The sequence below is a fragment of the Anomaloglossus baeobatrachus genome, chromosome 5 (assembly GCF_048569485.1).
Source record: "Anomaloglossus baeobatrachus isolate aAnoBae1 chromosome 5, aAnoBae1.hap1, whole genome shotgun sequence".
NCBI classification, from domain to species: domain Eukaryota; kingdom Metazoa; phylum Chordata; class Amphibia; order Anura; family Aromobatidae; genus Anomaloglossus; species Anomaloglossus baeobatrachus.
Window position 1 is genome coordinate 31678702 of NC_134357.1, and position 26359 is coordinate 31705060.

Sequence of the window (26359 nt, forward strand, 5' to 3'; positions counted from 1 at the left end):
AATGTCTAAGGCTAATTTCACACATCAGGTTTTTTCTATCAGGCACAATCTGAAAAAAAAAAAAAACGGATAAAGCTGATCCGGCGCCGGATCCGTTATATCCCCATTGATTTGTATTAGCGCCGGATTGTGCCTGATGGCCTTGCGTTGCATCCGTCTTTTGCCGGATCGAACGTATCTTGTAACGTTTTTTTGTCCGGCAAAAAAAAAACTCATTGCGCCGGATCTGGCGCGATACGGCGTGTTTTACAATGGAAGCCTATGGATGCCAGATCTGGCGTAATGCGGTAAAAAACTGATGCGGCCGCCGGATCCGTTTTTTGTAAACTGAGCATTCTCCAATGTATTGATAAAAACGGATCCAGCAAAAAAAAAAACTGACAAAAAGGATGCAAAAAACGGATACGCAGGATCCGTTTTTTGATGGATCAGGTATGTTGGAACCGTAAAAAAAAAAGGATCAGGCATATCAGGTTTTGCATATTCTGCGCCGGATCTGTTGCATCAGGCACACGCCGGATTGTGCCTGATGCCAAAAACTGATGTGTGAAATTAGCCTAAGCCAGCCCTCTTCTTTGTCATGGTTTATACATTGAGAGAAGGGGGATGGCTTGGCCTTTTGAATTGATCCAACCTGTGCCCTTCACAGCGAGCCCCCTTTTTATGGAAGATACAATCACAGAGAAGGGGACTGGCTTTACTGTTAAAATGATCCAACCTGTCCCCTTCACAGCAGTGCTCATGTATAATTGCTAAGCCAGCCCCCTTTTCCATCATGAATAATGCATTCACAGAGAAGGGGGCTGGCTTAGCAATTGAGATGATCCAACCTGTCCCTTTCATAGCAGTGTTAATGTACAATAGCTAAGCCAGCCCCTTTCTCTTTATGCAAGATACATATGCAGAAGGGGGCTGGCTTGGCTATAGAAAAGGTCCCAGTCATGATTGCTGTGAGTGAGCTATGGTTAGTCTGTATTGATCTGTTATTACATACTAGTTGACACCTTAGGCTCCTGTCTCAGAAGGGCAGTATTTGGCGGTGTTATGTCAGCACTATATGGTGGTGGTACATTGCGTGGGTTTTGTATGAATTATTTGGTTCTGTGTATAATAGCGGTATGTAGTTACAAAGCTTCTGCCGTCTCCGGGTTGATGGGTTTGATGATCTGTATGGAGACTGAACATGATGGGGGAGGATTTACCCAAACTTGCAAAGGAAAAGTTCAGCGGTGTCCTGATGGGCAGCGCGGTGATGACCGGCCCGCGTATAGTGGCGTATTCCCTGCACTCAGCTCGGTGGTGACGTTCCCACACCTGTATCTTTTTGTCAGACCTGTATTTCCTGTCTCGCGTCTTAAAGACGCCCTGAGTTTGGCTTCGGTTGTAGTTATCCCTTGGGCTATATCTGGAGCGTCTGTGTCGTCTGACGTTCGCACTACAGGATCGCCTTCACTTTCTTTTTTTTTTTTCTTTTGCCGGACAGTTTGCTTAAAAATAACATGACTGTTATTAGTCGTCCAAAAAAAAAAAATCCGTTGTAATGAACAAATGATGGACCAAAAATAATAAGTATCGCCTCTACTGGACTTTTAACATGACGGATGCATTTTAAATGTTTTTTACTTTTTTCAATAAATCAATAGTGCGCGTGAAAATGAGAAACTTTGTAATATTAATATCTTATCAGAGAATCTGCTTCCTTCTCCTGGAATGAGCGTTCACACTCATAATTCCAGATATAGTAAACATTTGTTTTTAGTAAAGACATTTTCCCATTACTAAGATACTTAGATGAGTTGCCGGAGGGGTGAGTTGCCGGAGGGGTGAGTTGCCGGAGGGGTGAGTTGCCGGAGGGGTGAGTTGCCGGAGGGGTGAGTTGCCGGAGGGGTGAGTTGCCGGAGGGGTGAGTTGCCGGAGGGGTGAGTTGCCGGAGGGGTGAGTTGCCGGAGGGGTGAGTTGCCGGAGGGGTGAGTTGCCGGAGGGGTGAGTTGCCGGAGGGGTGAGTTGCCGGAGGGGTGAGTTGCCGGAGGGGTGAGTTGCCTCCTTCCTCCATGGATTTTTAAAAGCACCAACTGCCATTTTCTATCTCAGTAATGGGGAAAATGACTTTACTAAATAAAGATTTTAGCCAGGAAATGAATGAACGATCAGTCCAGGATGAGAAAGAAGCCGATTTCTCTAAGATATATTACCATTGCAGGGCCTTCAGTGTGCGTTCCTTCTTCTTTGGTGCAGTTACATTAGCGTCTTCTTGCCCCCCCCCCCCAACCCCCCCGGCAGTGTTTTTTCATATCCTTTTTTGTTTTGCAGTGTCATGGCCTGGAGGAGGATGACGAAGCCTGTGAGGGCCTGTCTGATCTCACGCTGTCGTCCCTGGACGCCGGAGGAATCCTGGGAACCTTCCACGGCTACATCGACAACTCCATCATTTCCATCATTGACGATCCCGCTGCTCAGTCCGAGGTACAACAATAAGGTTTTCTCATCTCACCCGACTGTGTACCCTCCATGATACTGATATTTTCTCATCTCACCGGACTGTGTAACCTCCGTGATACTGATATAATCTAATTTCACCCGACTGTACTTTCCATAATACTAATATTTTCTCATCTCACCCAACTGTGTATCCTCAGTGATACTGATATTTTCTCATCTCATCAGATTGTGTACCCTCCGTGATACTGATATTTTCTCATTTCACCCGACTGTACTTTCCATAATATATTCTCATTTCACCCGACTGTACCCTCCATAATAGTCTCATTTCACCCGACTGTACCCTCCATAATAGTCTCATTTCACCCGACTGTACCCTCCATAATATAGTCTCATTTCACCCGGCTGCCTTCTGTAATACTGATATTTTGGCTTTTTTGGCATCACCTTGCTTCTCCTGCTGATGTGCCCATATCCCGGGACGACGAGCTATGGCTTTCTGCACCCTGACGTGCTGCACTGTGTTTTGGGGGGAGTAAAATCATTTTATTAGAGAGTACTTTGCTTTGGATCATGAGACCAGTCCAGATGGTGCACTTTATTTGCTGACCCGAGGTGAAAAGGATGAGGAAGTGTGGGTGCAGCATCAACCTATGCGCCAGGAAATCTGGTGCTCCATTGAAGGTGCAGTACCACATTCAACCTCTTGAGTAGAAGTGGCGCTGCTGTCTTTTTTTTTTTTGCATCCCATTTAATTTTTTTTTTTTTTTTTTCTTTTGCAGAAAGGTCTTTATGAAGATGAAAACGAATTGTCCCTCCTGACGGCGCTAACAGAAATCCTGGACAATACAGATGATGAAAATATGTCACCGTTTGACTGTATTCCAGATTCGGAGCTGCTGGTGTCACCGAAGGATCGAGAAGGCAGCGCGGTAAGTCCAGATGCAAACCTCAAACCGGCCGGCCGATTTTTGGCTTCGTTGGCTGAGCGTAATACCTGTGACCAAATAAACTGAGCGTGCACGTGTGTTCACTTTTTTTCCTTTGTTGCAGAAGTTGTTTGCTTTGTCACGTACACCGCCTGATCACGACATGTTCTCCTTGGATGGCCAGCGAAGAGCTACTCCCAGCAAAGTGAGTACTTGGGATATTTTAAAGAGGTTGTGCAGCTTCTTCTCCTCTTGACAGAGTACCGTATTTTCCGGATCGTAAGACGCACTTTTTACCCCAAAACTGGGGGTAAAATAGGGGTGCATCTTAAAATGCGGGTATGACTTAACAGGGTGGCGGTAGTGGAGCGCGGGGTCATAGGAGGCGATATTGAGGGGGTCATTGGAGTGTCGCGGGTGCATTGAGCTGACTGCGGGCTCTATTGAATCGCCTAAGGTTGACGCAATGAACTTCAAGAAAATGGCTGTAAAGGTGGCGCGTGCGTAGAGCGACAAGTAAACTTCAAGACAATGGCTGCAAAGACCTTTCTTCCTACGCGCTGCCTCCGCGACCATTTTCTTGAAGCCCATCGCGTCAACCGTGGGTGATTAAATGGAGTTTACAGTCAGATCAGGGACACCCTGTCCTGTGACCCTCCCGAGTCCTCCACTGCAGTGACACCCCCACGGCATGCCAGCTGATCAATGACGCCTGCCACCGTGACACCCCTGGGACTGCAGTGTCGCTGACCCTCCCTCCATTGACCCTCCCTCCATTGACCCTCCCTCCATTGACCCTCCCTCCATTGACCCTCCCTCCATTGACCCTCCCTCCATTGACCCTCCCGAGACGCAACACCCCCCTCCTCTGAGCCCTCGCTGACCCTGCCTCCTGTGACCTTCCTGAGCCGCTCCACCACCGCCGCTCCCCCGGTGAGCATTAAGATGAAGACACACTAAGATTAGAAGACTGACCCTCATTTTAACATTATTTTTTCCTATTTTCCTCCTCTAAATTTGGGGTGCGTCTTATAATCCGAAGAATACTGTAATTCCTATTAACTAGAATAGGACCCATGCCCAATACTTGCAGGATGTTATCGGATGGACCATACCGGCCAGCGTGCAGCATAGTCTCTCCATTTATGTCAGTCCCGAGGATAAGGGGGCTGCACGACCCTCTGTCCTATAGAGCTGTGATTCAGTGTACGCCATGTTTGATTGTGCTTTTTTTACTTTACAGATTTCTGGGCCAAACTGGGAACTGTTTCCAGATACCATCTGCTCCACACCAAAGAGACGAACCCGATGTAAAAGCGTGATAGCGTGTTTACCACGAAGGGCAGAAGTGGAGGAAATCCAACAGCGAAGTGATGGCGAGGATGAGGAATTGCAGAGTGTTGCTGAGAAAAGCCCCGGATTACTGACCTTTGACGATAACCTGGACACAGACGTCAATGACGGGGATCCCGAGCCGATCCTAATGAAAAGAACTCCGTGCATCATCAATACGGAAAACTTCGCCCTTAACGAGTTGGTTAAGTACATGCATCCTTACTGCCTACCTGCCGTAACCATGTGCCTAGAGTCAGAAGATGACGAAAACCTTGAACAGGACACAGTGTTTCTTGAGATTGTGTCCGATGAAAGGGAAACTATAAAAATCCCGGTGGTGGTGGAGCCGCCGCCGGAGGACATGTTGTGTCCGGAGTCCTCAGATGGTATGACTGGAATGGATGTCGAGATGGAAAATCTACCTAACATCCCCTCCTCGTCGGACAAGGACGTCCCAGAGTTAAAAGTGAATGTCGAAAAAGAAAATGGGGTCCAAGATGAAGTGACGGAGGCTGTCAAAGATGTGCCTGAACTGCAGGATTCACCCCCTCAACCACCTGAAATAAAGTCTTCAGATAATGACTCCCATACTGTGGGGAAAGTGGTTCCAGACTGTCAGAAAAATAGTGAACCCGAGATCACCGTGCCGGTAATTGCCAATGAAAAGCAGCCGCAGAAGGTAAAGAGATCCAGCAAAGCTAAGAAACCCTCTAAATCAAAGTCCAAGAGTAAAACAAAGATTGAGGCTGAAAACAAACCTCCAGATGTACCAGAACCGATACCGGCGCGAAGCATCGCCCAACCGACCGCCAACCGTCCGAGTAACCCTTCTTTGCAGGAATCTGACCTTTTAATTAAGACATTGGACCAGGTTAAGAAGGAATCCCAGATGGATCTCCGCTCCTCCAAGGCCGGCCGAGCCAAGACCAGAACTCGAGGAAGCTTGGACGGTTCCAACGCTGATAGAAATGTAAAGGTGGTCTCCAAAGAAAGCGAACAAGCAAAGAGTGCAGTAGATGTTGGTAAAGATTTGGTACAAAACCCTAAACTTGAGAACCCAGATTCTGTTGGGACGGGAGAGTCTGCTGTCCAAGTTTTACAGTCTGATAAGGAAATTGTCAAAGACATTCTGGTCCCTTCCGATATCTGCAATGGGGAAGAGTCTGGTGCCTCCAAAGTTGAAGACGTGCAAGATGGTGACTCCTCGCAGATGAAGGACGCAAAGCCCAAGTCGCTCAGCTTAAGTGAATACAGGAAGCGACTTCAGCACCGCCAACCGAAACCTGTACAAGACCTTGAAAACCCGTCATATAGCAGATGGCCAACAGTCCCCGAGCCCCCAACAGAATTGGCAGAACTTCCTTGCCTAATTGTACCCAGTCAACCAAAAAAGTCAATGGAAGATAAACCATGCCCAATAAAGACGACTAACAATCCTGGACGGGAAGTTCCAGTAAGTTCGGTTTCGGTACCGATGGTGAGTCAAGAAGTCCAGCAACTAACTGCAGAACCATGTCCATCTGGCACAGATGTTGCTCCACCTGCAATGGTGGCTCCCCAGCCTAGTGTGCCACCTCAATTTTATCCATCCGTGTGGCCTGCTGTCCCTCCACCTCCTTCTTTTTACCCCGGCATGCCACCCATGGCAGGCGTTCATCATTATCAAAATACTCTGCCATCAGTTTTTCCTGTACAACCACCTGTCATGAGTTGGCCTCCGTTTCCACCTCCTCCTATTGCAGTGCCACCAGTACATCCTACTGGTTGGGTATCGGGGCCACCAACGCCTTATTGGTCTAATGCACAAATGGCACAAGCGATGTCTGAAAGTCAACCCCTTCATAACGCTCCTGTTACCTATGGTCCATCCACTCTCCATGTGGGACCGGAGAAAGAACTGCTGAAGAAAGGTGTGGTCCAACCTGTAGAGCGCAGACCTCAGGTTCCAAGGATAGTGGTGAAGAAGCCGGAGAACAGTGTGGAGTCCAAAAACGGTGCAAAACCTGAAGGTCTAAAGTCTGATTCATCCTCACTGTTGATGAAAGCTGCTAAGTCTCCAAGTGTTCCCGTCCCAGAATCAAAGGAGAAAATTCTGATTCCGAATCTGAAATCTGCAAATCAAGTTGTGTCTCAAATAATGGAAATTTTGAAAAAAGCCCAGAAATTGGGGTTCCAAATTCCGACCTCCAATGCCACCAGTGCAAATGCACAACCGGTGCCGCCATCTGCATCCGCCTTGCAGCTGAAGCAGAAGGTTCCTGCAGACGTGAAGGTGCAGGTCGTAGACAAACCCCTCACGCGAGAAAGCCCGGCTCCGGTCATAGAGGCTTCTTTAAAGCCTGAAAAGTTAAAAATGGAGAAGTTTCCAGCCACAGGAATGGGTACTGCTCAAGAAGTGGCAAAAGATAAGGTGGCATCAGAAGGTGCGGAGCCCGGCGTCCTCCCTCGTGCTGAACCCGTCTGGGCATCTGAAGAAATGTTTCAAGCTGCGGCCGGGTCTGAGCCGAAGGAGCCAGAGAAAAGCTTTACGTGTGAATCTGGTAAGGAGAGAGGGGGCATTGTCCGTTTAATCAGTAGACGGGGAGTTGGTGCAATCGCAGTTAAAGGGAAGTTGTCACCAGATTTGTCCCCTATAAGCTGCGGCCACCACCAGTGAGCTCTTATATACAGCATTCCAGAATACTGTATATAAGAGCCCAGGCTGCTCTGTATAATGTAAAACAACAAACACCTTTATAATACTCACCTTAGGGGTGGTCCGGTCCAATAGGTGTCACAGGTTCGCTGCCGCCTCTCTGCTGCGATCTTCATCCTCCTTCCCAGCCCAGTGTGGATGACGCGTCCTATGTCATCCATACAGGCCGGCATTGCATTCCTGCGCATGCGCACTTCTCTATGACCTGCTGAGGGCAGATCAAAGTACTGTAATGCGCAGGCGCGAGGAAAGGACAAAGACCGCCTGTGCATGCGCACTACAATACTTTGATTAGTGGGCAAATCAAAGGGCACATGTGCATGAGTGCAATGCCGGCCTGTATAGATGACGTAGGACGCGTCATCCACACTGGGCTGGGACGAATAAGGACCCAAGACCAGGGACACCCATTGGACCGGACCGCCCCCCCCCCCCGGTGAGTATTATCAAGAGGTTTTCTTCATCGTTCCTTATGGGAGACCCAGACCATGGGTGTATATCTTCTGCCTCCGGAGGACACACAAAGTACTACACTAAAAGTGTAGCTCCTCCCTCCGAGCATATACACCCCCTGGATGACAAATCTAACCAGTTCAATGCTTTGTGTTCAGGAGGTCACACACACACATGCATTCTCTGAATTTTGATTTCAAAGATTTGGAAGAAAAGCAGGTCCAGTCTGGACTCCCGGCATGTCCCTTCTCACCCCACTGTGTTGGCGGTGCTGTTAAGGTTGACTTTACAAGGCTGGAGCCTTCACATGCCGCGCTCCTTCACCATCCCCTGAGGCTCTGGCTTGAAGTGGGAGCAATCACGGTTCTCACTGCTTTGCAGGAGACCGGTCTCCATCCGCAGCCCTTTCAGGATCCTGCCGGACGTAGCGATGACCCCCCAGGGACCTGGCACCTGCGTCTCACAAGCTAAGTACTGAGACGTTATTACCACAGAAAGTGGTCTTTCCAGGGGTCCCTTGTACTTTATATATTGGGGAGAGTGTGTTATATGACTGTGTTAACATTTCCGACCGGTTCTCCAGTTTTCACTGGAGAACCGCGCCGATGGTGCCTGCACGCTGGCCGCATGTTTAAATCTAGGCCCCGGCTTCGCCTGAGGCCTAGTTTCGATTTCACTGCCCCTGCATGTCAGTCATGCAGAGGGACAGTGCGGCTCCGCCCAGCGGCTGTTCAGCACAGGGAACGGACACTCCTCACTGAGGAAGGATTCCCTCCCCTGAATACCTCATTTGCCCTCCGGATCCCGCTCTGAGTAGGCCCCGCCCCCTCTCCTCGCTCCGGCGCCATTTTATCAGCGTTCTCAATGTCTGCATAACCACATTGTGACAAATGGGGGCCTGGGCTGGGGGATCTGGAGGGCACAGAGATGTCTCTGTTAAACGGTCTGGCAAGCCACAACCTCCGGTTGTGCAGCTGCTTATATACTCTGTTTATATACCCTGCTGGGGGTTATTCTGGACAGAGCCCCCCCACTTCTGCAGCATGTCTCACATCAGAGCAAGGCTGCAAGGCTGTTCTTAATATGCATGTACTGCCTGTACCGAGCACATAACCACATTGTGATGCTTGCTCTAACACAGTGGTCCCTCAGCCTGGAAGCTCATCAGTGGTCCCTCCAGCTGCTCCGGCTCCGGTGGCTGAACCCCCGGTTTGGGTAGAATCCCTCTCTCCAGTGGACAGCTGTCCCGGACTCTGCTGAGCATGCATCAGCCCCCTTCTCAGGGCGCTTCTGCTGCTACGGCTCGCTCAGCAAAGCTCTCAGAGGACTCTTAATCTCAGACCCCGTCCTCCTAAAATGGAGACGCAGGGTCCCCTGTCCTTCCTCGTCCCGCAGCTCTGATCACGAGCTGACTTGCAGGACGAGGAGGATGTCTTTACTAGGGGCTCGGACGCTACTTCATGTACCCCATTGATCTGTCCGAAGGTGACGCAGATGCTAATGATTTGATTGCGTCCATTATATTTGTACTGGACCTCAATCCGCCTGTATCAGGGGTGCATACCCCTCTGGCAGAAAGGCATCAGTATTCCTTAAGAGAACAAGGAGTGTGTTCCTTAACCACTCCAGTTTTCAGCCCACTGTGACCAAGCCCAGAGCCTGTCCTGACAGACGCTCCCAAAGCGTGGTTCTGATGACTGTTTCCCCCTTCCACCAGAGGTGGTCAAGGAGTGGGCTCATTCACCAAGGGTGGACCCTCCGGTGTCTAGACTTTCAGCCCGGTTAGTTGTATCAGTGGCTGACGGCACCTCTCTAAGGATCCCACTGTCCGCCAGGTTGACCTTCTGGCCAAATCTATATATGAGGCGGCAGGGGCCTCGTTCTCCCCATCTTTTGCAGCAGTGTGGGCTCAAAGCCATCTCTGCTTCTCTGGAGGAGATGCATTCCCTCACCAGGGACTTTATGCCCGAAATGGTTGCTTTAACTTCCAGGCTTCAGTCTTTTCATCCTATGCCATGTCTGCCATGCTGGAGACTGTCACCGCACTGCGGTGGCCTCGGCTACTTCCCTCGCTATCCGCAGGCTCCTGTGGCTTCGAGAGTGGAAGGCAGATGCTTCTTAAGAAGTTCCTTGCTGGGCTCCCTTTTGCTGGGACCAGTCTATTCGGTGAACAACTGGATGAAATTATTAAGGAAGCTTTTGGCAGGAAGAGTACTTCCATGCCACAAACCCAGGAAACCTGTCCAGGGCAGGAACCAGTCGAGGTTTCGTTCCTTTCGTTCCTCTAACTGGTCGTCCTCTAAGCCCTCGGCCTCGTCCACTAACTCAGCCAAGGTCCGTAAACCAACTGGCGCATGAAGCCGCGTCCTCAGAAGTCCGCAGGAGCTGCTGCCACCAAGGCAGCCTCCTCTTGATTATCTGGCCGCGCCAGCAACGTCCTTGGTCGGTGGCAGGCTCTCCCACTTGGGCGACGTGTGGTTTCAACACGTCTTCGATCAGTGGGTGTGGGTTACCATCTCCCACGGCTGCAGAATAGAATTCTATACAGCCCGCCAAACAGAAGGCCGTGGCATTCTTGCAGGCCAGTGGAGTAATTGTACCAGTTCCCGACTGGGAACGGTCCTGAGATTTCTACTCAAATCTCTTCCTAGTCCCCGAAAAGGACGGTGCCTTCCGACCTGGATCTCAAGCTTCTCAACAAGCATGTTCAGGTGCGGCATTTTTGCATGGAATCTCTGCGATCAGTCAATGACCCAAGGAGATTTCTTAGACATCTTTGATGTCAATGGATGCTATCTGCATGTGCCAATCGCAGTTTCACACCAGCGTTGGCTACGTTTTGTAATCGGAGAGGAGCATTTCCAATTCGTGGCTCTCCCCTTCGGGTTAGCCACGGCCCTTTGTGTATTCACCAAGGTCATGGCAGCAGTGGTTGCGGTTCTGCACCTCCAGGGGTTGGCAGTGATTCCTTACCTGGACGACCTTCTAGTCAAGGCTTCATCCAGTGCAGACTGTCAGCGGAGTGTCTCGCTCACTCTCGCCACGCTTGCAAGTCCACTCTGACCCCGACCCAGGAACTTACGTACCTAGGGATGCAATTCAAGACTCTACTGGCACTTGTGAAGCTGCCCTTAGTCAAACAGCAGTCCCTTCATCTGGCGGTTCGCTCTCTGCTGAGGCTCCGCCGTCATTCCATCAGGCACCTCATGCAGGTGCTGGGTCAGATGGTGGCGTCAATGGAAGCGGTTCCCTTTGCCAGTTCCATCTGCGTCCCCTACAGCTGGACATTCTCCGCTGTTGGGACAAGCGGACCTCTTCCTTGCACAGACTGGTGGCTCTGTCGCCAGAGACCAGGAGCTCTCTTTAGTGGTGGCTTCGGCCCCTCTCTCTGTCCCAGGGACGCTCTTTTCTGGCCCCGTCATGGGTGATTCTCACCACGGATGCCAGTCTCTCCGGCTGGGGAGCAGTGTTTCTCCATCACCGAGCACAGGGCACTTGGACTCCGTCCGAATCAGCCCTCTCGATCAATGTGCTGGAAATCAGAGCTGTGCTCCTAGCTCTCGTAGCTTTTCACCACCTGTCGGCGGGCAAGCACATTCGAGTCCAGTCAGACAACGCGACAGCAGTTGCCTACATCAATCACCAGGGCGGGACTCGCAGCCGCCTAGCCCTGTTGGAAATTCAACGCATCCTTCAGTGGACTGAGGACTCCAAGTCCACCATATCCGCAGTCCACATCCCAGGCGTAGAAAACTGGGAGGCAGATTATCTCAGCCGTCAAACCGTGGACAGCGGCGAGTGGACCCTGCATCTGGCAGTGTTCCGGTCAATCTGCCGCAGGTGGGGCACGCCGGAAATGGATCTAATGGCATCCCGGCACAACAACAAGGTCCCGGTTTAAGTGGCTCGCTCCCACGATCCTCAGGCCTTGGCGGCCGGACATGCTGGTTCAGGATTGGTCCCAGTTCCGTCTGGCCGACGTGTTTCCCCCTCTAGCTCTCTTGCCCAGAGTTCTGCGCAAGATCAGAATGGAGGGCCGTCGGGTCGTACTCCTCGCCCCAGACTGGCCCAGGCGAGCTTGGTTCCCAGACCTGCTCCGTCTGTCCGTAGAGGTGCCGTGGCATCTCCCGGACCGCCCAGACCTTCTCTCACAGGGTCCGTTTTCCGCCAGAATTCTGCGGCTCTCAGATTGACGGCGTGGCTCTTGAGCCTTGGATCCTTACGGCTTCAGGCATTCCTCCCGAGGTCATCTCCACTATGACTCAGGCTCGGAAGTCTTCCTCGGCCAGGATTTACCACAGGACTTGGAGAATTTTCCTGTCCTGGTGTCGCTCTCCCGGCCATGCTCCTTGGCTGTTTTCCTTGCCGACCATCCTGTCCTTTCTACAGTCCGGTCTGCAGCTAGGACTGTCCCTCAATTCCCTCAAGGGACAGGTCTCTGCTCTGTCAGTGTTGTTCCAGCGGCGTATCGCCCGACTGGCCCAGGTGCGCACCTTCATGCAGGGCGCATCTCACATCATTCCGTCTTACCGGCGGCCTCTGGATCCCTGGGACCTTAATCTGGTCCTCCACGGCCTTGCAGAAACCCCCCTTTGAGCCTCTTAGGGAGGTTCCTTTGTTTCGTCTTTCACAGAAAGTGGTCTTTCTTCGGCGCTCCATTGGGAGACCCAGACGATTGGGTGTATAGCTACTGCCTCCGGAGGCCACACAAAGCATTACACTAAAAAGTGTAAGGCCCCTCCCCTTCTGGCTATACACCCCCAGTGGGATCACTGGCTCACCAGTTTTCTGCTTTGTGCGAAGGAGGTCAGACATCCATGCATAAGCTCCACTGTTTAGTCAGCAGTAGCTGCTGACTATATCGGATGGAAGAAAAGAGGGCCCATACTAGGGCCCCCAGCATGCTCCCTTCTCACCCCACTTGCGGTTTGTAAGGTTGAGGTACCTATTGCTGGTACGGAGGCTGGAGCCCACATGCTGTTTTCCTTCCCCATCCCCCTGAGGGGCTCTGAGGAAGTGGGATCTTTCCGGCCACCAAGCCCTGAGGCCGGGCTCCATCCACAGACCCATAGAACCTGCTGGATGTGGAGCGGGAGTACCGTTCAGGGACAAGGCCCTGCAACTTTCAGGTACTCTGTGTCCCCGTATGGCAGGCCACGCACACTCCAGGCTTGCTGGGTGTGCTAGTGCGCCGGGGACTGTAGCGCTGTGCGCTGGGCTTATAATCCCTGCAGATTACTGGGGGACTTTACGTGTGGGGACCGCCGCGCCGACCGCCCCTGGAGCGGCGGCGCAGCTGCGACTTGTAGTGCGCCGGGGACGCGCCGACCGCGCTTTTACGGCGGCGGCGCTTCTAACTTTAGTCCTCGGCTTTTGCGGCCTAGCGCCGCTTCGTTCCCGCCCCCACCCTGTCACTCAGGGAAAGGGAGAGACGCTGTTCTATAGCAGCGCCGAGGGCTGGAGCCTTATTTGCATTCTCCAGCCCCCTTCACTAGACACAGTGGGCGCCGGGTTCCCGCTCTTGTCTCGGGCACGCCCTCGGCCCGCCCCTCTCCTCTGGACGCCGGCAGCCATTCCGGCACGCAGAGCGGGAAAACTGAGACAAGCGCTGAGCTACAGCACAGGATTCCGGCGCCACACACCCGTTTTTGTGCGGGCGGTAAGCGGCAACTAAAGTGCTGACCCACTAATGCCGAAGTGTCCTGTTGTACTTTTGTACGGTCGCTATTCAGGATGCAGACCTAGAAACAGCAGCAAAAGATCAGGGGTGCTAAAGCACAGACTCTATATGCTGCTTGTCTTGCATGTGCTGCAGTGTCATGTGTCCTTTATGCTTGTATTTACATTGCACTGTAAGGGCTATTCTTGGCTGTCTACCCGCCTAGATGGCTAGACAGCGGCAGCAAACAGCAATGGTGCTAAGGCACAAGCTTTCAATGCTGCTTGGATTGCATGTACTGCAGAGTTTATTTTCATGCTTGTACATTCACTGCATGTCGCTATTCTTGGCTAATGCTCCTTGATGACTAGACAACAGCAGCAGAAAAGCAAGGGTGCTAAGGCACAAGCTTTCAATGCTGCTTGGATTGCATGTGCTGCAGTGGTTATTTTCATGCTTGTATGCTATACATTCACTGTATGTCGCTTTTCTTGGCTAATGCTCCTGAATAACTAGACAACGGCAGCTGAAAAGCAAAGGTGCCAAGGCACAGGCTTTCTATGCTCCTTGTACTGCATGTGCTGAAGTGTTTATTGTACTTCATGCTTGTATGCTATACATTGCACTGTACGGTCGCTATTCTTGGCTAATGCTCCTAGATGGCTAGAACTGTTCCAGGACCCCCAGTGGGTGCAATTACTCAACGGGGTCTCTGCTACAGGTGGCCAAAAGAACCACCTGTGATCCCTGTCCAGGAACAGGGACGGAGTTGCAGTTTCCGCTGATATATTGTCTGTGACTATGACTAACATCTTACAGACTTTGCAGTCCAGACAGACCTTGGGCAATATTGATCAATGCCCCTGGCCACCCTGATTTCGAAACAAATCATGGCTCCAGGAGGGTCCCATGCATCCCAGACACGGACGATAGTCCCAGGCGGCCTAAGCGAGCTCCCTAAGAACGGCCCTCGACTTCATCACAGTACTCTCTGTATGATGATGCAGACGTAGCTGTTCAGGACTCTGATCCTGACACCGCTCTCAATCCGGATACTCCGGATGGTGACGCCATAGTGAATGATCTTATAGCGTCCATCAATGGAAGGTTGGATATTGCTCCCTCAGCTCCCCCAGTGGAGGAGTCAGCTTTACAGCAGGAGAAATCCTTTTTTCAGTATCTCATGCGTATATTGAGTATTTTTCTGGCCACGCTGACTTCAGAGAAGCAGTTCAGAAACTCCACGCTTACCAGATAAGCGTTTTCTCCAAACGTTTTAAGGATACACGTTATCCCTTTCCCCTGACGTGGTAAAGCGCTAGACCCAGGGTCCAAAGGTGGATCCCCCAATCTCCAGGCTTGCGGCTAGATCCATAGTTGCAGTGGAGATGGGACTTCACTTAAAGATGCCATTGACAGACAGATGGACCTCTGGTTGAAATCTGTCTGTGAAGCTATCAGTGTGCCGGTTGCTCCGGCATTCGCAGCCGTATGGGCACTCTATCCTATTTCAGCTGGGCTTGCGCAGCTGGTCTTGAGCACATGTCATCTGTGCCGCAGGTGGTGTCCTTAACCTCGCAATGTCTGCATTGCGTCTTACCCTAGTAATGCTGTCCTGGAGGGACAGTCGAGGTTGGTCCTTCCCAGGCTCGGGCAGGTCCCAATTGTCCTCGTCCAAAAGGACTCAAAAGGCTCAGAGGGGCTCAGTTTCCGGCCGGGCTCAATCACGCCCAAGGAAGGCAGCAGGAGGAACCGCTACCAAGGCGGTCTCCTCATGACTTTCAGCTCTCTCTCTCCGCATCCGCGGTTGGTGGGAATCTCCCGCTTGGCGACATTTAGCTGCCACAGGTCACAGACCGGTGGGTGAGAGACATTTTGTCTCACGTGTACAGGATAGAGCTCTGTTCTCGTCCTCCGACTCGATTCTTCAGAACTTCCCCCCCCCCCCCTCCCCCCACCGAGCCGATGCTCTTCTGCAGGCAGAAGAAATGGTAATCCCTGTTCCTCTTCAGGAACAAGACACGGTTTTTTCCTCCAATCTGATTGGGGTGCCAAAAAAGGGGTGGCTCTTTCCGTTCCGTTCTGGACCTAAAACTGCTCACCAAGCACGTGAAGGCCAGGCGGTTCCGGATGTAACCTCCGCTCCGTCATTGCCTCAATGTCGCAAGGAGCTTTCCTAGCATCAATAGACATCAGGATGCTTTTCTCCACGTGCCGATTGCTCCAGAGCACCAGCGTTTGCTACGTTTTCGTTATTGAAGACGAGCATCTTCAGTGCGTAGCCCTGCCCTTCGGTCTGGCGACAGCCCTACGGGTTTTCACCAAGTTCAGGGCAGCAGTGGGAGCAGTCCTGCACTCTCAGGGTCACTCTGTGATCCTTACTGGACGATCCACTTGTCAAGGCACCCTCTCAAGAGGCATGCCGACACAGCCTGAACGTGGCGCTGGAGACTCTCCAGAGTTTCGGGTGGATCATCAACTTTTCAAGGTTACATCGGGCACCGACCCAATCGCTGACATATCTGGGCATGGAGTTTCACACTCCCTCAGCGATAGTGAAGCTTCCGCTGGACAAGCAGCGTTCATTACAGTCGGGGGTGCAGTCTCTCCTTCAAGGCCAGTCACACCCCTTAAGACGCCTCATGCAGAGGCAGTCACTTTCGCGCAGTTCATCTGCGTCCACTTCAATGGGACATGCTTTGCCAATGGGTTGGGGAGTCGACGTCCCTAGAAAGGAACGTTTCCCTTCTCAGACGGTCAAGGACTCTCTTCAGAGGAGTCCATCCTTCAGATCAATGTTCTGGAAATCTGAGCAGTGCATCTTGCCCTGCAAGCCTTCCAGCAGTGGCTGGAAGGAAAACAGATCCGAATTCAGTCGGACAATTCCACAGCGGTGGCAGACATCGCCCACCAAGGCGGAACACGCATCGCCAAGCCTACCAGGCAATCCGGCGGATTCTGATGTGGGTGGGGGACAGAGCATCCACCATATCCGCAGTTCACATCCCGGGCGTAGAAAATTGGGAAGCAGTCTTCCTCAGTCGCCTGGGCATGGACGCAGGGGAATGGCCTCTGCACCCAGTATGGTGTCAGGAAATCTGTAGCCGCTGGGAGATGCCGGACGTCGACCTAATGGCGTCTCGGCACAACAACAAGGTCCCGATTTTCATGGCGCGGTCTCACGAGCAAAGAGCTCTGGCGGCAGGCGCCCTAGTTCAGGATTGGTCGCAGTTCCAGCTACCCTATGTGTTTTCTACTCTGGCACTGTTGCCCAGAGTGCTACGCAAGCTCAGCTCCGCTTGCCGCCGCGCCATCCTCGTCGTCCCAGACTGACCGAGGAGGTCGTGGTCCCGGATCTGTGGCATCTCACGGTCGGCCAACCGTGGGCACTCTCAGACCGGCCAGACTTACTGTCCCAAGGGCCGTTCTTTCCACTGAATTCTACGGCCCTGATCCGGCCTGTGCGGCCATCGAGTCCGAGATCCTAGCGTCTTCAGGATTATCTCAAGACGTCATTGTCACCATGAGACGGGCTGGGAAGCCGACGTCTGCCAAAATCTACCACAAGACGTGGAAGTTATTCTTATCTTGGTGCTCTGCTTAGGGAGTGTCTCCCTGGCCATTTGCATTGTCTCCTTTTTCCCCCCTTCCTGCATCTGGATTGGGAAAAGGTTTGTCGCTCGGCTCCCTTAAAGGACAAGTCGCAGCGCTGTCGGTATTCTTTCAGAAGCACCTAGTACGACTTCCTCAGGTACGCACGTTCCTGCAGGGGGGTTATCACATTGTCCCTCCGTACAAGAGGCCGTCAGACCCATGGGATCTGCACAGGGTATTAATTGCTCTCTAGGAGCCGCCCTTCGAGCCTCTGAGGGATGTTTTCACTTCTCGACTTTCACAGAAAGTGGCCTTTCTGGTAGCGGTCATGTCTTTTCGGAGAGTGTCCGAACTAGCAGCGCGGTCATCCAAAGCTCCCTTCCTGGTGTTCACCAAGATAAGGTAGAGCTGCGTCCGATCCCAGAGTTTCTCCCTAAGGTGGTATCCCCTTTTTATCACAATCAGGATATCTCCTTACCTTCCTTTTATCCATTTCATCGATATGTAATGGCTTTGCATTGTTGGATCTGGTGTAGAGCACCCAGAATCTACATTCCCGCACGGCGCTCCTGCGCCGCTCGGATGCACTCTTTGTCCTTGTCACTGGTCAGCGCAAGGGATCGCAGGCTGCAACATCCACCCTGGCTCAATGGATCAAGGAACCAATCCTTGAAGCCTACCGTTCTACTGGGCTTCCGGTTCCATTAGGGCTGAAGGCCCATTCTACCAGAGCCGTGGATGCGTCCTGGGCATTACGGCACCAGGCTACGGCTCAACAGGTGTGCCAGGCAGCTACCTGGTCGAGTCTGCACACTTTCACCAAACATTATCAGGTGCATACCTATGCTTCGGCGGACGCCAGCCTAGGTAGAAGAGTCCTGCAGGCGGCAGTTGCCTCCCCGTAGGGAAAGGCTGTCTTGCAGCTCTAACATGAGGTATTTCTTTACCCACCCAGGGACAGCTTTTGGACGTCCCAATCGTCTGGGTCTCCCAATGGAGCGCCGAAGAAGAAGGGAATTTTGTTACTTACCGTAAATTCCTTTTCTTCTAGCTCCTATTGGGAGACCCAGCACCCGCCCTGTTGTCCTTCGGGATTTTTGGTTGTTTTCGGGTACACATGTTGTTCATGTTAAATGGTTTTCAGTTCTCCGATGTTACTTCGGAGTGAATTTGTTTAAACCAGTTATTGGCTTTCCTCCTTCTTGCTTTTGCACTAAAACTGGTGAGCCAGTGATCCCACTGGGGGTGTATAGCCAGAAGGGGAGGGGCCTTACACTTTTTAGTGTAATGCTTTGTGTGGCCTCCGGAGGCAGTGCTATACACCCAATCGTCTGGGTCTCCCAATAGGAGCTAGAAGAAAAGGAATTTACGGTAAGTAACAAAATTCCCTTCTTCTGGTGGCCATAACTTCTCTCAGGAGAGTCTCTGATTTGACTGTGCTCTCTTCGGAGTCACCCTTGTTGGTTTATCAAGACAAGGTGGTTCTCCGTCCGACTCCGGGCTTTCTCCCTAAGGTGGTGTCTCCTTTCCACCTTAACCAGGACATTTCATTGCCTTCCCTTGTCCGGCCTCTGTGCATCGCTTTGAGAAAGCGTTGCATACTTTGGATTTGGTGCGGGCGCTCCTGATCTATGTGTCACGCACCGCCGCTCTTAGGCGGTGCACCTCTCTTTTTGTGCTAACCACGGGTCAGTGCAAGGGTCTCTCGGCTTCTAAACCGACCCTAGCTCGTTGGATTAGGTCGGCCATATCCGATGCCTACCAATGTTCTCAGGTGCCCCCACCGCCAGGAATTAAGGCGCACTCGACCAGAGCTGTCGGTGCCTCCTGGGCTTTCAGGCACCAGGCTACGGCTCAGCAGGTTTGTCAGGCTGCCACTTGGTCTAGTTTGCACACCTTTTCGAAGCACTACCAAGTGCATGCTCATGCTTCGGCAGATGCGAGCTTGGGCAGACGCATCCTTCAGGCAGCTGTCGCCCATTTGTGAAGTTAGGTTTTGCCTACTTCTCAGTTCTGTTTATTTCCCACCCATGGACTGCTTTGAGACGTCCCATGGTCTGGGTCTCCCATAAGGAACGATGAAGAAAAAGAGAATTTTGTTACTTACCGTAAATTCTTTTTCTTATAGTTCCGACATGGGAGACCCTGCACCCTCCCTGTTGCCTGTTGGCAGTTTCTTGTTCCGTGTGTTTTCACCGGCTGTTGTTGTAGACAGAGGTTCCGGTTATTCCGGGTTTTACTCTATCTCTACTTATGGGTGGATGTCCTCCTTCAGCTTTTGCACTAAACTTTTTAGTTTCGTCATCCAGGGGGTGTATATGCTCGGAGGGAGGAGCTACACTTTTAATTGTAGTACTTTGTGTGTCCTCCGGAGGCAGAAGCTAAACACCCATTGTCTGGGTCTCCCAATACGGAACTATAAGAAAAAGAATTTACGGTAAGTAAACAAAATTCTCTTTTTTTTACGTTCTACAGAGTGCTCTGGGCTCTTATATACAGTATTCTAGAATTCTGTGTAGATGGGCTCACTAGTGGTGGCCACAGCTTATAAGGGAAAAACCTAGTGACAGGTTCCCTTTTAAAGCTGGAAATGTAGTATTGTATAGAGATGCTCTACTCTATACAAAGGGCCCAGGCCAGTGTTCATGGTAGTTTGTGGCCGCTTATCGGGAGCCCTGTGAACAGTTTCCCACCTACCAGCTATTTCAGCTTTTGTCCAGAGGCCACGTATTACCGACGTGACCTCTGGACTTGGATCCTGTGAATTGATTGGCTCCTCTCAGTTTTATAATCCCTCCCCTGAGGAGCTCATGCTCATTTTGGTGATGAGTGGCAGCTCTGGATGGAGGAGATACGTACATGTTACAGGATGATAAAACGTATAAGCATTTGTAGCCGAAATTTTAAGGGCTTTTCTGGTATCTTAAGGCTATGTGCCCACGGAAGCTCGTATCTGCGGGTGTATGCGCAGGTTTCCCGCAGCTGCCCGTCAGCATCCGCAGCTATTTTTTAGCTCCGGTAGTACAGCGGAATAGCTACGGTAAACCTGCGGATATTCATACGATTTACCTGCGGACGTCCCGGCCTCTATCTCCATAGTGGAGGGCCGGGATTTCTGCAGGTATTTCCGCAGGAATAATTGACATGCAGTTATGTGCGGCGGCGGGACATCCGCAGCATATTCCGCAGCCGCACATACCGCAGCATGGACACAGACACTCCCCATGTCCCACAGGATTACATGGGGAGTGTCTGTACATGCTGAAACCTGCGGATTTATCTGGAAAATTCAGAAAAATCCACAGGTTTTCCACGGCAGAAGCAAGCTCCCGTGGGCACATGGCTCTAGTCTTCAATATCAAATCAGTGTCAGACTTCGTTTACCTGCAGACAATGCACAATTTTGGCTTCGCCCTTCTTACCAGACATCTTACAGGGCCCCGATAACAGGAATCACAATGAAGTTAACAAAACTGCGAAAAAAAACAAAACAAAAAACGCGGAGCTAAATGACTATGTACGGATGGGAATTGACGTTCTCATGTCTTCCAGGTATTGAAGCGACGGATCTCACCAGTTTGCTGGAGCAGTTTGAGAAGACTGAAGGTAAGCACTTTAACCCTTGTAAGTACACACCCCTGACTAGTAACTGTTCCCTGGCACTTCATATGAGATATTGTGGCACTCCTGGTATAAGTCGGGGTGCATCGGAAGGGTGCGAACCCAGAAGAGGAGAAGAAAAGCCGACCACTTCACGATGAATGCAAAAGGTGAATATATTTATGCAGCAAATTCAGTGAAAATTAAACAATGTTTCCATCAAGTATTGTCAAGCTTGGGAATTTAGGGAAAACCACAAATTGGGTTTTTCAGGGTCACAGAGACTGAGTTCAAATCAATCTGCGCAGATGTATGTATGAGGAACAATAACCACACAGACGTCTCTATTCGGGAGAAGCTCAATGGTCTTCTGATCCGTATATTGTAAAATACACACAGTTATTCAGTTCAACATAGTCCCTGATTGGTCAGAGATAACCAGCAATGTCCATATATTACGTCATCAGGCTGTTTCTGGCTTCCTAATACCAGCCTAAACCAGCTACTGAATACTTCTTTAACACGTTGCTGAGCAATTACAAGGAATCAGCCTCCCACATTTAGCCTCCCACATTTAGCCTCCCACATTTAGCCTCCCACATTTAGCCTCCCACATTTAGCCTCCCACATTTAGCCTCCCACATTTAGCCTCCCACATTTAGCCTCCCACATTTAGCCTCCCACATTTAGCCTCCCACTTTTCGCCTCCCGAGAACGGATTACATATTCTCGCAGTATATTCTAAATGTATCTTTGTTCATTGTTCATTTTGCCTTGATCATCTAGTTAACACATTCCTGATCACACATCTTAAAGTCATATTATAACGCTTCTATACAATTGTCATATAGGCACACAAATAATTATACAACGACATCTATACTTTGGTTATTTACACACACAGATAATCTTATTACATCTGGTGAAACGGCCTATAGCCCAGGCTACCCTCACAGTATTAGACCTTCATCAGTTTCACGTGCTGCCGGCACAACAGCAGCGGCGGACACCGCTGTCGTCCCTATGCCACCAATACAGGCAGCTCTTTTTCAGCAGCACGTGACACTGATGAAGGTCTAATACTGGACTGAAACGTCTGTTTAATTTTCACTGAATTTGCTGCATAAATATTCACTTTCTGCATTCATGGTGGAGTGCCGGCTTTTCTTCTCCTGTTCCCTGACACGCAGGGGCGGTGCCGTCCCATTGTATTGGGGAGAATGTGCTTAGTCTGCAGCAGCCCCTATTATTGAGGTTTGCCCGCTCTGCAGTAAATACTCAATGGGATCAGGTGTAAAATAGAGATGAGCCCCAACAAGGGCATCCTAGCCAAAGCACAGGACATACTACTTTTTTATTTTTTAGGGGTTTTTTTACCCAAAATCAGAAGTCAAAAAATGTTTTTGATGGGTTTGGGGTCTTGTGACTTAAAGAAAAAAAATGATGCCAGGAGCTGCGTTTACAGCTGCAGTGTTAGTGCGCTAGCACACATCATGGCAGCAATGATGAAGGGCACAATGCCAGTGCCAGCCTGTAGATGTGATATCTTGTCGTCCATTCTTGTTTTTGTACGTGATGTGTCGACCCTTCTCCAGTCCTGATTTACAGACGTTTTAACACATTTGGTTCTTTGCAGCTAAAGAGGAGGAACGGCTCCCTCGGAGTCCTGATAAATTGGCTGTAGGAAACTCTGGGTAAGTAGAAGAGTTACCCTACAGCTACACATCGCTGCCGACGGCAGAACGTGCAGCTGTGCCTGCATAAGTGTATGGGGTTATGGATGAAATGGGGGAGCTTTTCTGGACTTTATGGTCGGTCGTTCCGCTCACTTTTGCTTTGGGAGGTGAGCAACACTTGAGTGTCACTCGCCTCCCAGTGTGGAAGTGAGCTGCGCCCTTGAAGGTCTGTATAGTGATAACCAAATACTGTACAGCTGGCCATACACCTTGGATAGATGTTGGCCCAGTGCTTATTTCGCTTGCAAAAAACATGGAGTCAAATAATGTCTATGGCGGCTTCATTACAAAGGATCAGGCCTATTATTATCCATCAAGATTAAGACCCTGCTTCACCTTATAGGTGCTCTGGAGAAAAGCAATATCGAAAAAGTAGAGAACTCCGGCACACTACCCTAATAATGTAAACAGACGAAAAAAGTTTCTTTGCAATCACAGTTTTTCTTTATGTAGAAAATGTTATTAAAAGTCCAAACAAGTTGACGTTTCGACCTATACAGCCTTCATCAAATAGGACTTAATAATAATAAAAAATAATATTATAGCGCCATCAATTCCATGGCGCTTTACATGTGAAAGGGGTGTACATAATAGGGACAAGTACAATAATCATAAACAATACAAGACACAAACAGGTACAGGAGGAGAGAGGTCCCTGCCCGCGTCTGAACATAAGTGAAAAAACAACAATTAATATAAAACAGATTGACACAAGTTTAGTCATATACGAAAAAAACGTAATTTTTTTCGTATATGACTAAACTTGTCTCAATCTGTGTTATATTGTTGTTTTTTTCACTTATGTTCAGATAAGTCCTATTTGATAAAAACCGTACAGGTCGAAACGTCAACTTGTTTAACTTGTTTGGACTTTCAATAACATTTTCTACATAATAAAGAAAAACTGTGATTGCAAATAAACTTTTTTTTTTTTTGTCTGTTTACATTATTGGGGTAGTGTGCCGGAGTTCTCTACTTTTTTTTTATTATCCATCAGCCTGATCCTTCCTTTATCCCTGGCATCAGGTGAGAGTTGGGAACCACTTTCCCCCTATGAATTTTAGATGGATGCCCGAAAACACCAGGTTTGTCCCCACCTGCATTTTTTGGCAATCTTTAGCTACTCTCTGGTTCCAGGCTTGACTATTATTTTTTTTTTTTTTGGGGGGTAGCAATGATCGTCATTGTCATATGTTTGTTTTTTTGACAGGACTGGGAAAACATTGGAGAAGATGATTCATGAGAAACTGCTGGCACCGGAGTTGGTGAACACGGCTGGTGAGTGGCCGCTTATCACACGTGCAGCCCGCCTTCAGTAAATACATTTTGCGGTATAAGAAGCCATAGTCTGAGTGACGCTGGGCACAGAGGGGTGCAGAGCTCTGCTGAATGCATTTGTAATGTACCTCCTATGGGTCGCAGTTACTTTTTCCTGATTGTGCAGCTTTTAGTATTAATCCCAACCTTTTGGATGCTCAAATTTCAGGGCCCCATACTGGCAAAATTATCAGGCACCTTTGAGACTCCATCGAGACTCCACCCCAGCTCCGCCTCCACCCTCAAACCTTCCTTAGTCCTAACACCCACTTTTTGAGAAAAACCTCAATTTCTGCACCACGTCCTCACTAATCACACATTACCTTCCCAAAGAACACCATATCACTTACATAGCAATCATTTTGGCCAAAAGTTTTAAAGCTGACCACTGCCACAAGGTAAACTCTTTTTTGGCAGGGCCCTACTATACTCTAACCCATTAAAAATTACTAAAACCTCCAATATCTCTTAGGTATATTATTTTTTCTTTAAGGCAATGTGTCATATGTATATATGTATATATATGTATATGTATGTGTATGTATATATATATGTATATGTATATATGTATATGTATGTATATGTATGTGTATATATATATATATATATATATATATATATATATATATATATATATATATATATATATATATATATATATATATATATATATATATATATATATATATATATAATTTTTTTTTTTTTTTTTTAATGACCAATACAATAATACCACATACAAATGACATACTGCCGCATCATGGCCGGACCACATGTTGCCACCACATAGTGACATAATACCACATACAAGGGACAAATATCGCCACACCATGACCAGACCACATATTACCACCACATTGTTGCCAAATACTGTAATAGTGATCATTTAATTAAAAAACAGAATAGTAAGGCCTAGACACACGGCGTGAAAATCGGAGCGAGTGGAATGCAATAAAACATCACATTCCACTTGGACCAATATTAACCTGTTAGCACCCATGAGTGATTATTTTCTCAGTCCTAATCGGACCGAGAAAATAGTCGCAGCATGCTGCGAGTGCAATGCGAGTCTTTCTCTCTCATCCCTTCAAGTTTATGGGGCGAGAGAAAGATCGCACTGCACTCACAGTACGCCGGTGTACCCGAGTGCAAGGCGAGAATGGCAATAGCCGGCAACGGAGGAGAGAGGGAGATAAATGTCACTGTTCCCCATATTGCAGCTTTTCAGTACCAGCAAATAGAAAAAAAGAGGTTTCTTGTTACCTTGCAGCGGTACAGCCATGTCCTCTTCCTACTTGATCTATGCAGCATGAACATGCCGACACATGGCAGTGACCTCATATGCCGGCGACGTGCTCGTCGACGTCAGCTGCTGCCCTCTGATTGGCTGGTGGCTGTTAACTATTGCCATGCAGGAATATATTTCAACTGAATGCATTTGATGACACACGTTCAGTTGAATACTGAAACGGCAGAATCCGGGCCCCATACACCAGTAAGGGCAGTAATGTCCAGATGGCAGCCCTACCTGCAGCCAAAAAGTAACTATCTCAAGAAATACTTCTCTATACAGCCACCACTAGGGGGAGCTCACTACATACAGATTTATACAGCCACCACTAGGGGGAGCTCACTACATACAGATTTATACAGCCACCACTAGGGGGAGCTCACTACATACAGATTTATACAGCCACCACTAGGGGGAGCTCACTACATACAGATTTATACAGCCACCACTAGGGGGAGCTCACTAAATACAGATTTATACAGCCTCCACTAGAGGGAGCTCACTACATACAGATTTATACAGCCTCCACTAGAGGGAGCTCACTACATACAGATTTATACAGCCACCACTAGGGGGAGCTCACTACATACAGATTTATACAGCCACCACTAGGGGGAGCTCACTACATACAGATTTATACAGCCACCACTAGGGGGAGCTCACTACATACAGATTTATACAGCCACCACTAGGGGGAGCTCACTAAATACAGATTTATACAGCCTCCACTAGAGGGAGCTCACTACATACAGATTTATACAGCCTCCACTAGAGGGAGCTCACTACATACAGATTTATACAGTCTCCACTAGAGGGAGCTCACTACATACAGATTTATACAGCCACCACTAGAGGGAGCTCACTGCATACAGATGTATACAGTCACCAGTAGGGGGACCTCACTAAATACAGATTTATACAGCCACCACTAAGAGTAGCTCATTGCATACAGATTTACATAGCCTTCACTACAGGGAGTTCATACAGATTTATATAGTCACCACTAGGGGGAACTCGCTATGTACAGATTTATGCAGCCACCACTAGGATGAGCTCACTACATACAGATTTATACAGCCACCACTAGAGGGAGCTCACTACATACAAATTATACAGACGCCACTAGAGGGAGCTCACTATATACAGATTTATGCAGTCTCCACTAGGGGGAGCTCACTATATACAGATTTATACAGTCACCACTAGGGGGAGCTAACGACATTTAGATTTATGCAGACACCCCTAATTGTAGCTCGATGCATACCGGTCTATACAAAGAAAACATGGGGGGTTTTTTTTGTCCCATAAGGG

General features: G+C 49.4%; 1 protein-coding gene across 1 annotated transcript in view; it reads left to right on the top strand.

The window, feature by feature from the left end:
- The first annotated feature begins 2102 nt into the window (after positions 1 to 2102).
- Positions 2103 to 26359, top strand: part of PPRC1 (PPARG related coactivator 1) — a 71758-nt gene continuing 47501 nt past the window's right edge. Inside the window, exons 1-8 of the mRNA XM_075351598.1 lie at positions 2103 to 2210; positions 2311 to 2463; positions 3222 to 3371; positions 3493 to 3573; positions 4612 to 7243; positions 20657 to 20710; positions 22341 to 22398; positions 23651 to 23718. Of these exons, the coding sequence (XP_075207713.1) occupies positions 2103 to 2210; positions 2311 to 2463; positions 3222 to 3371; positions 3493 to 3573; positions 4612 to 7243; positions 20657 to 20710; positions 22341 to 22398; positions 23651 to 23718 (3304 nt within the window). The remainder of the gene's footprint in view (positions 2211 to 2310; positions 2464 to 3221; positions 3372 to 3492; positions 3574 to 4611; positions 7244 to 20656; positions 20711 to 22340; positions 22399 to 23650; positions 23719 to 26359) is intronic.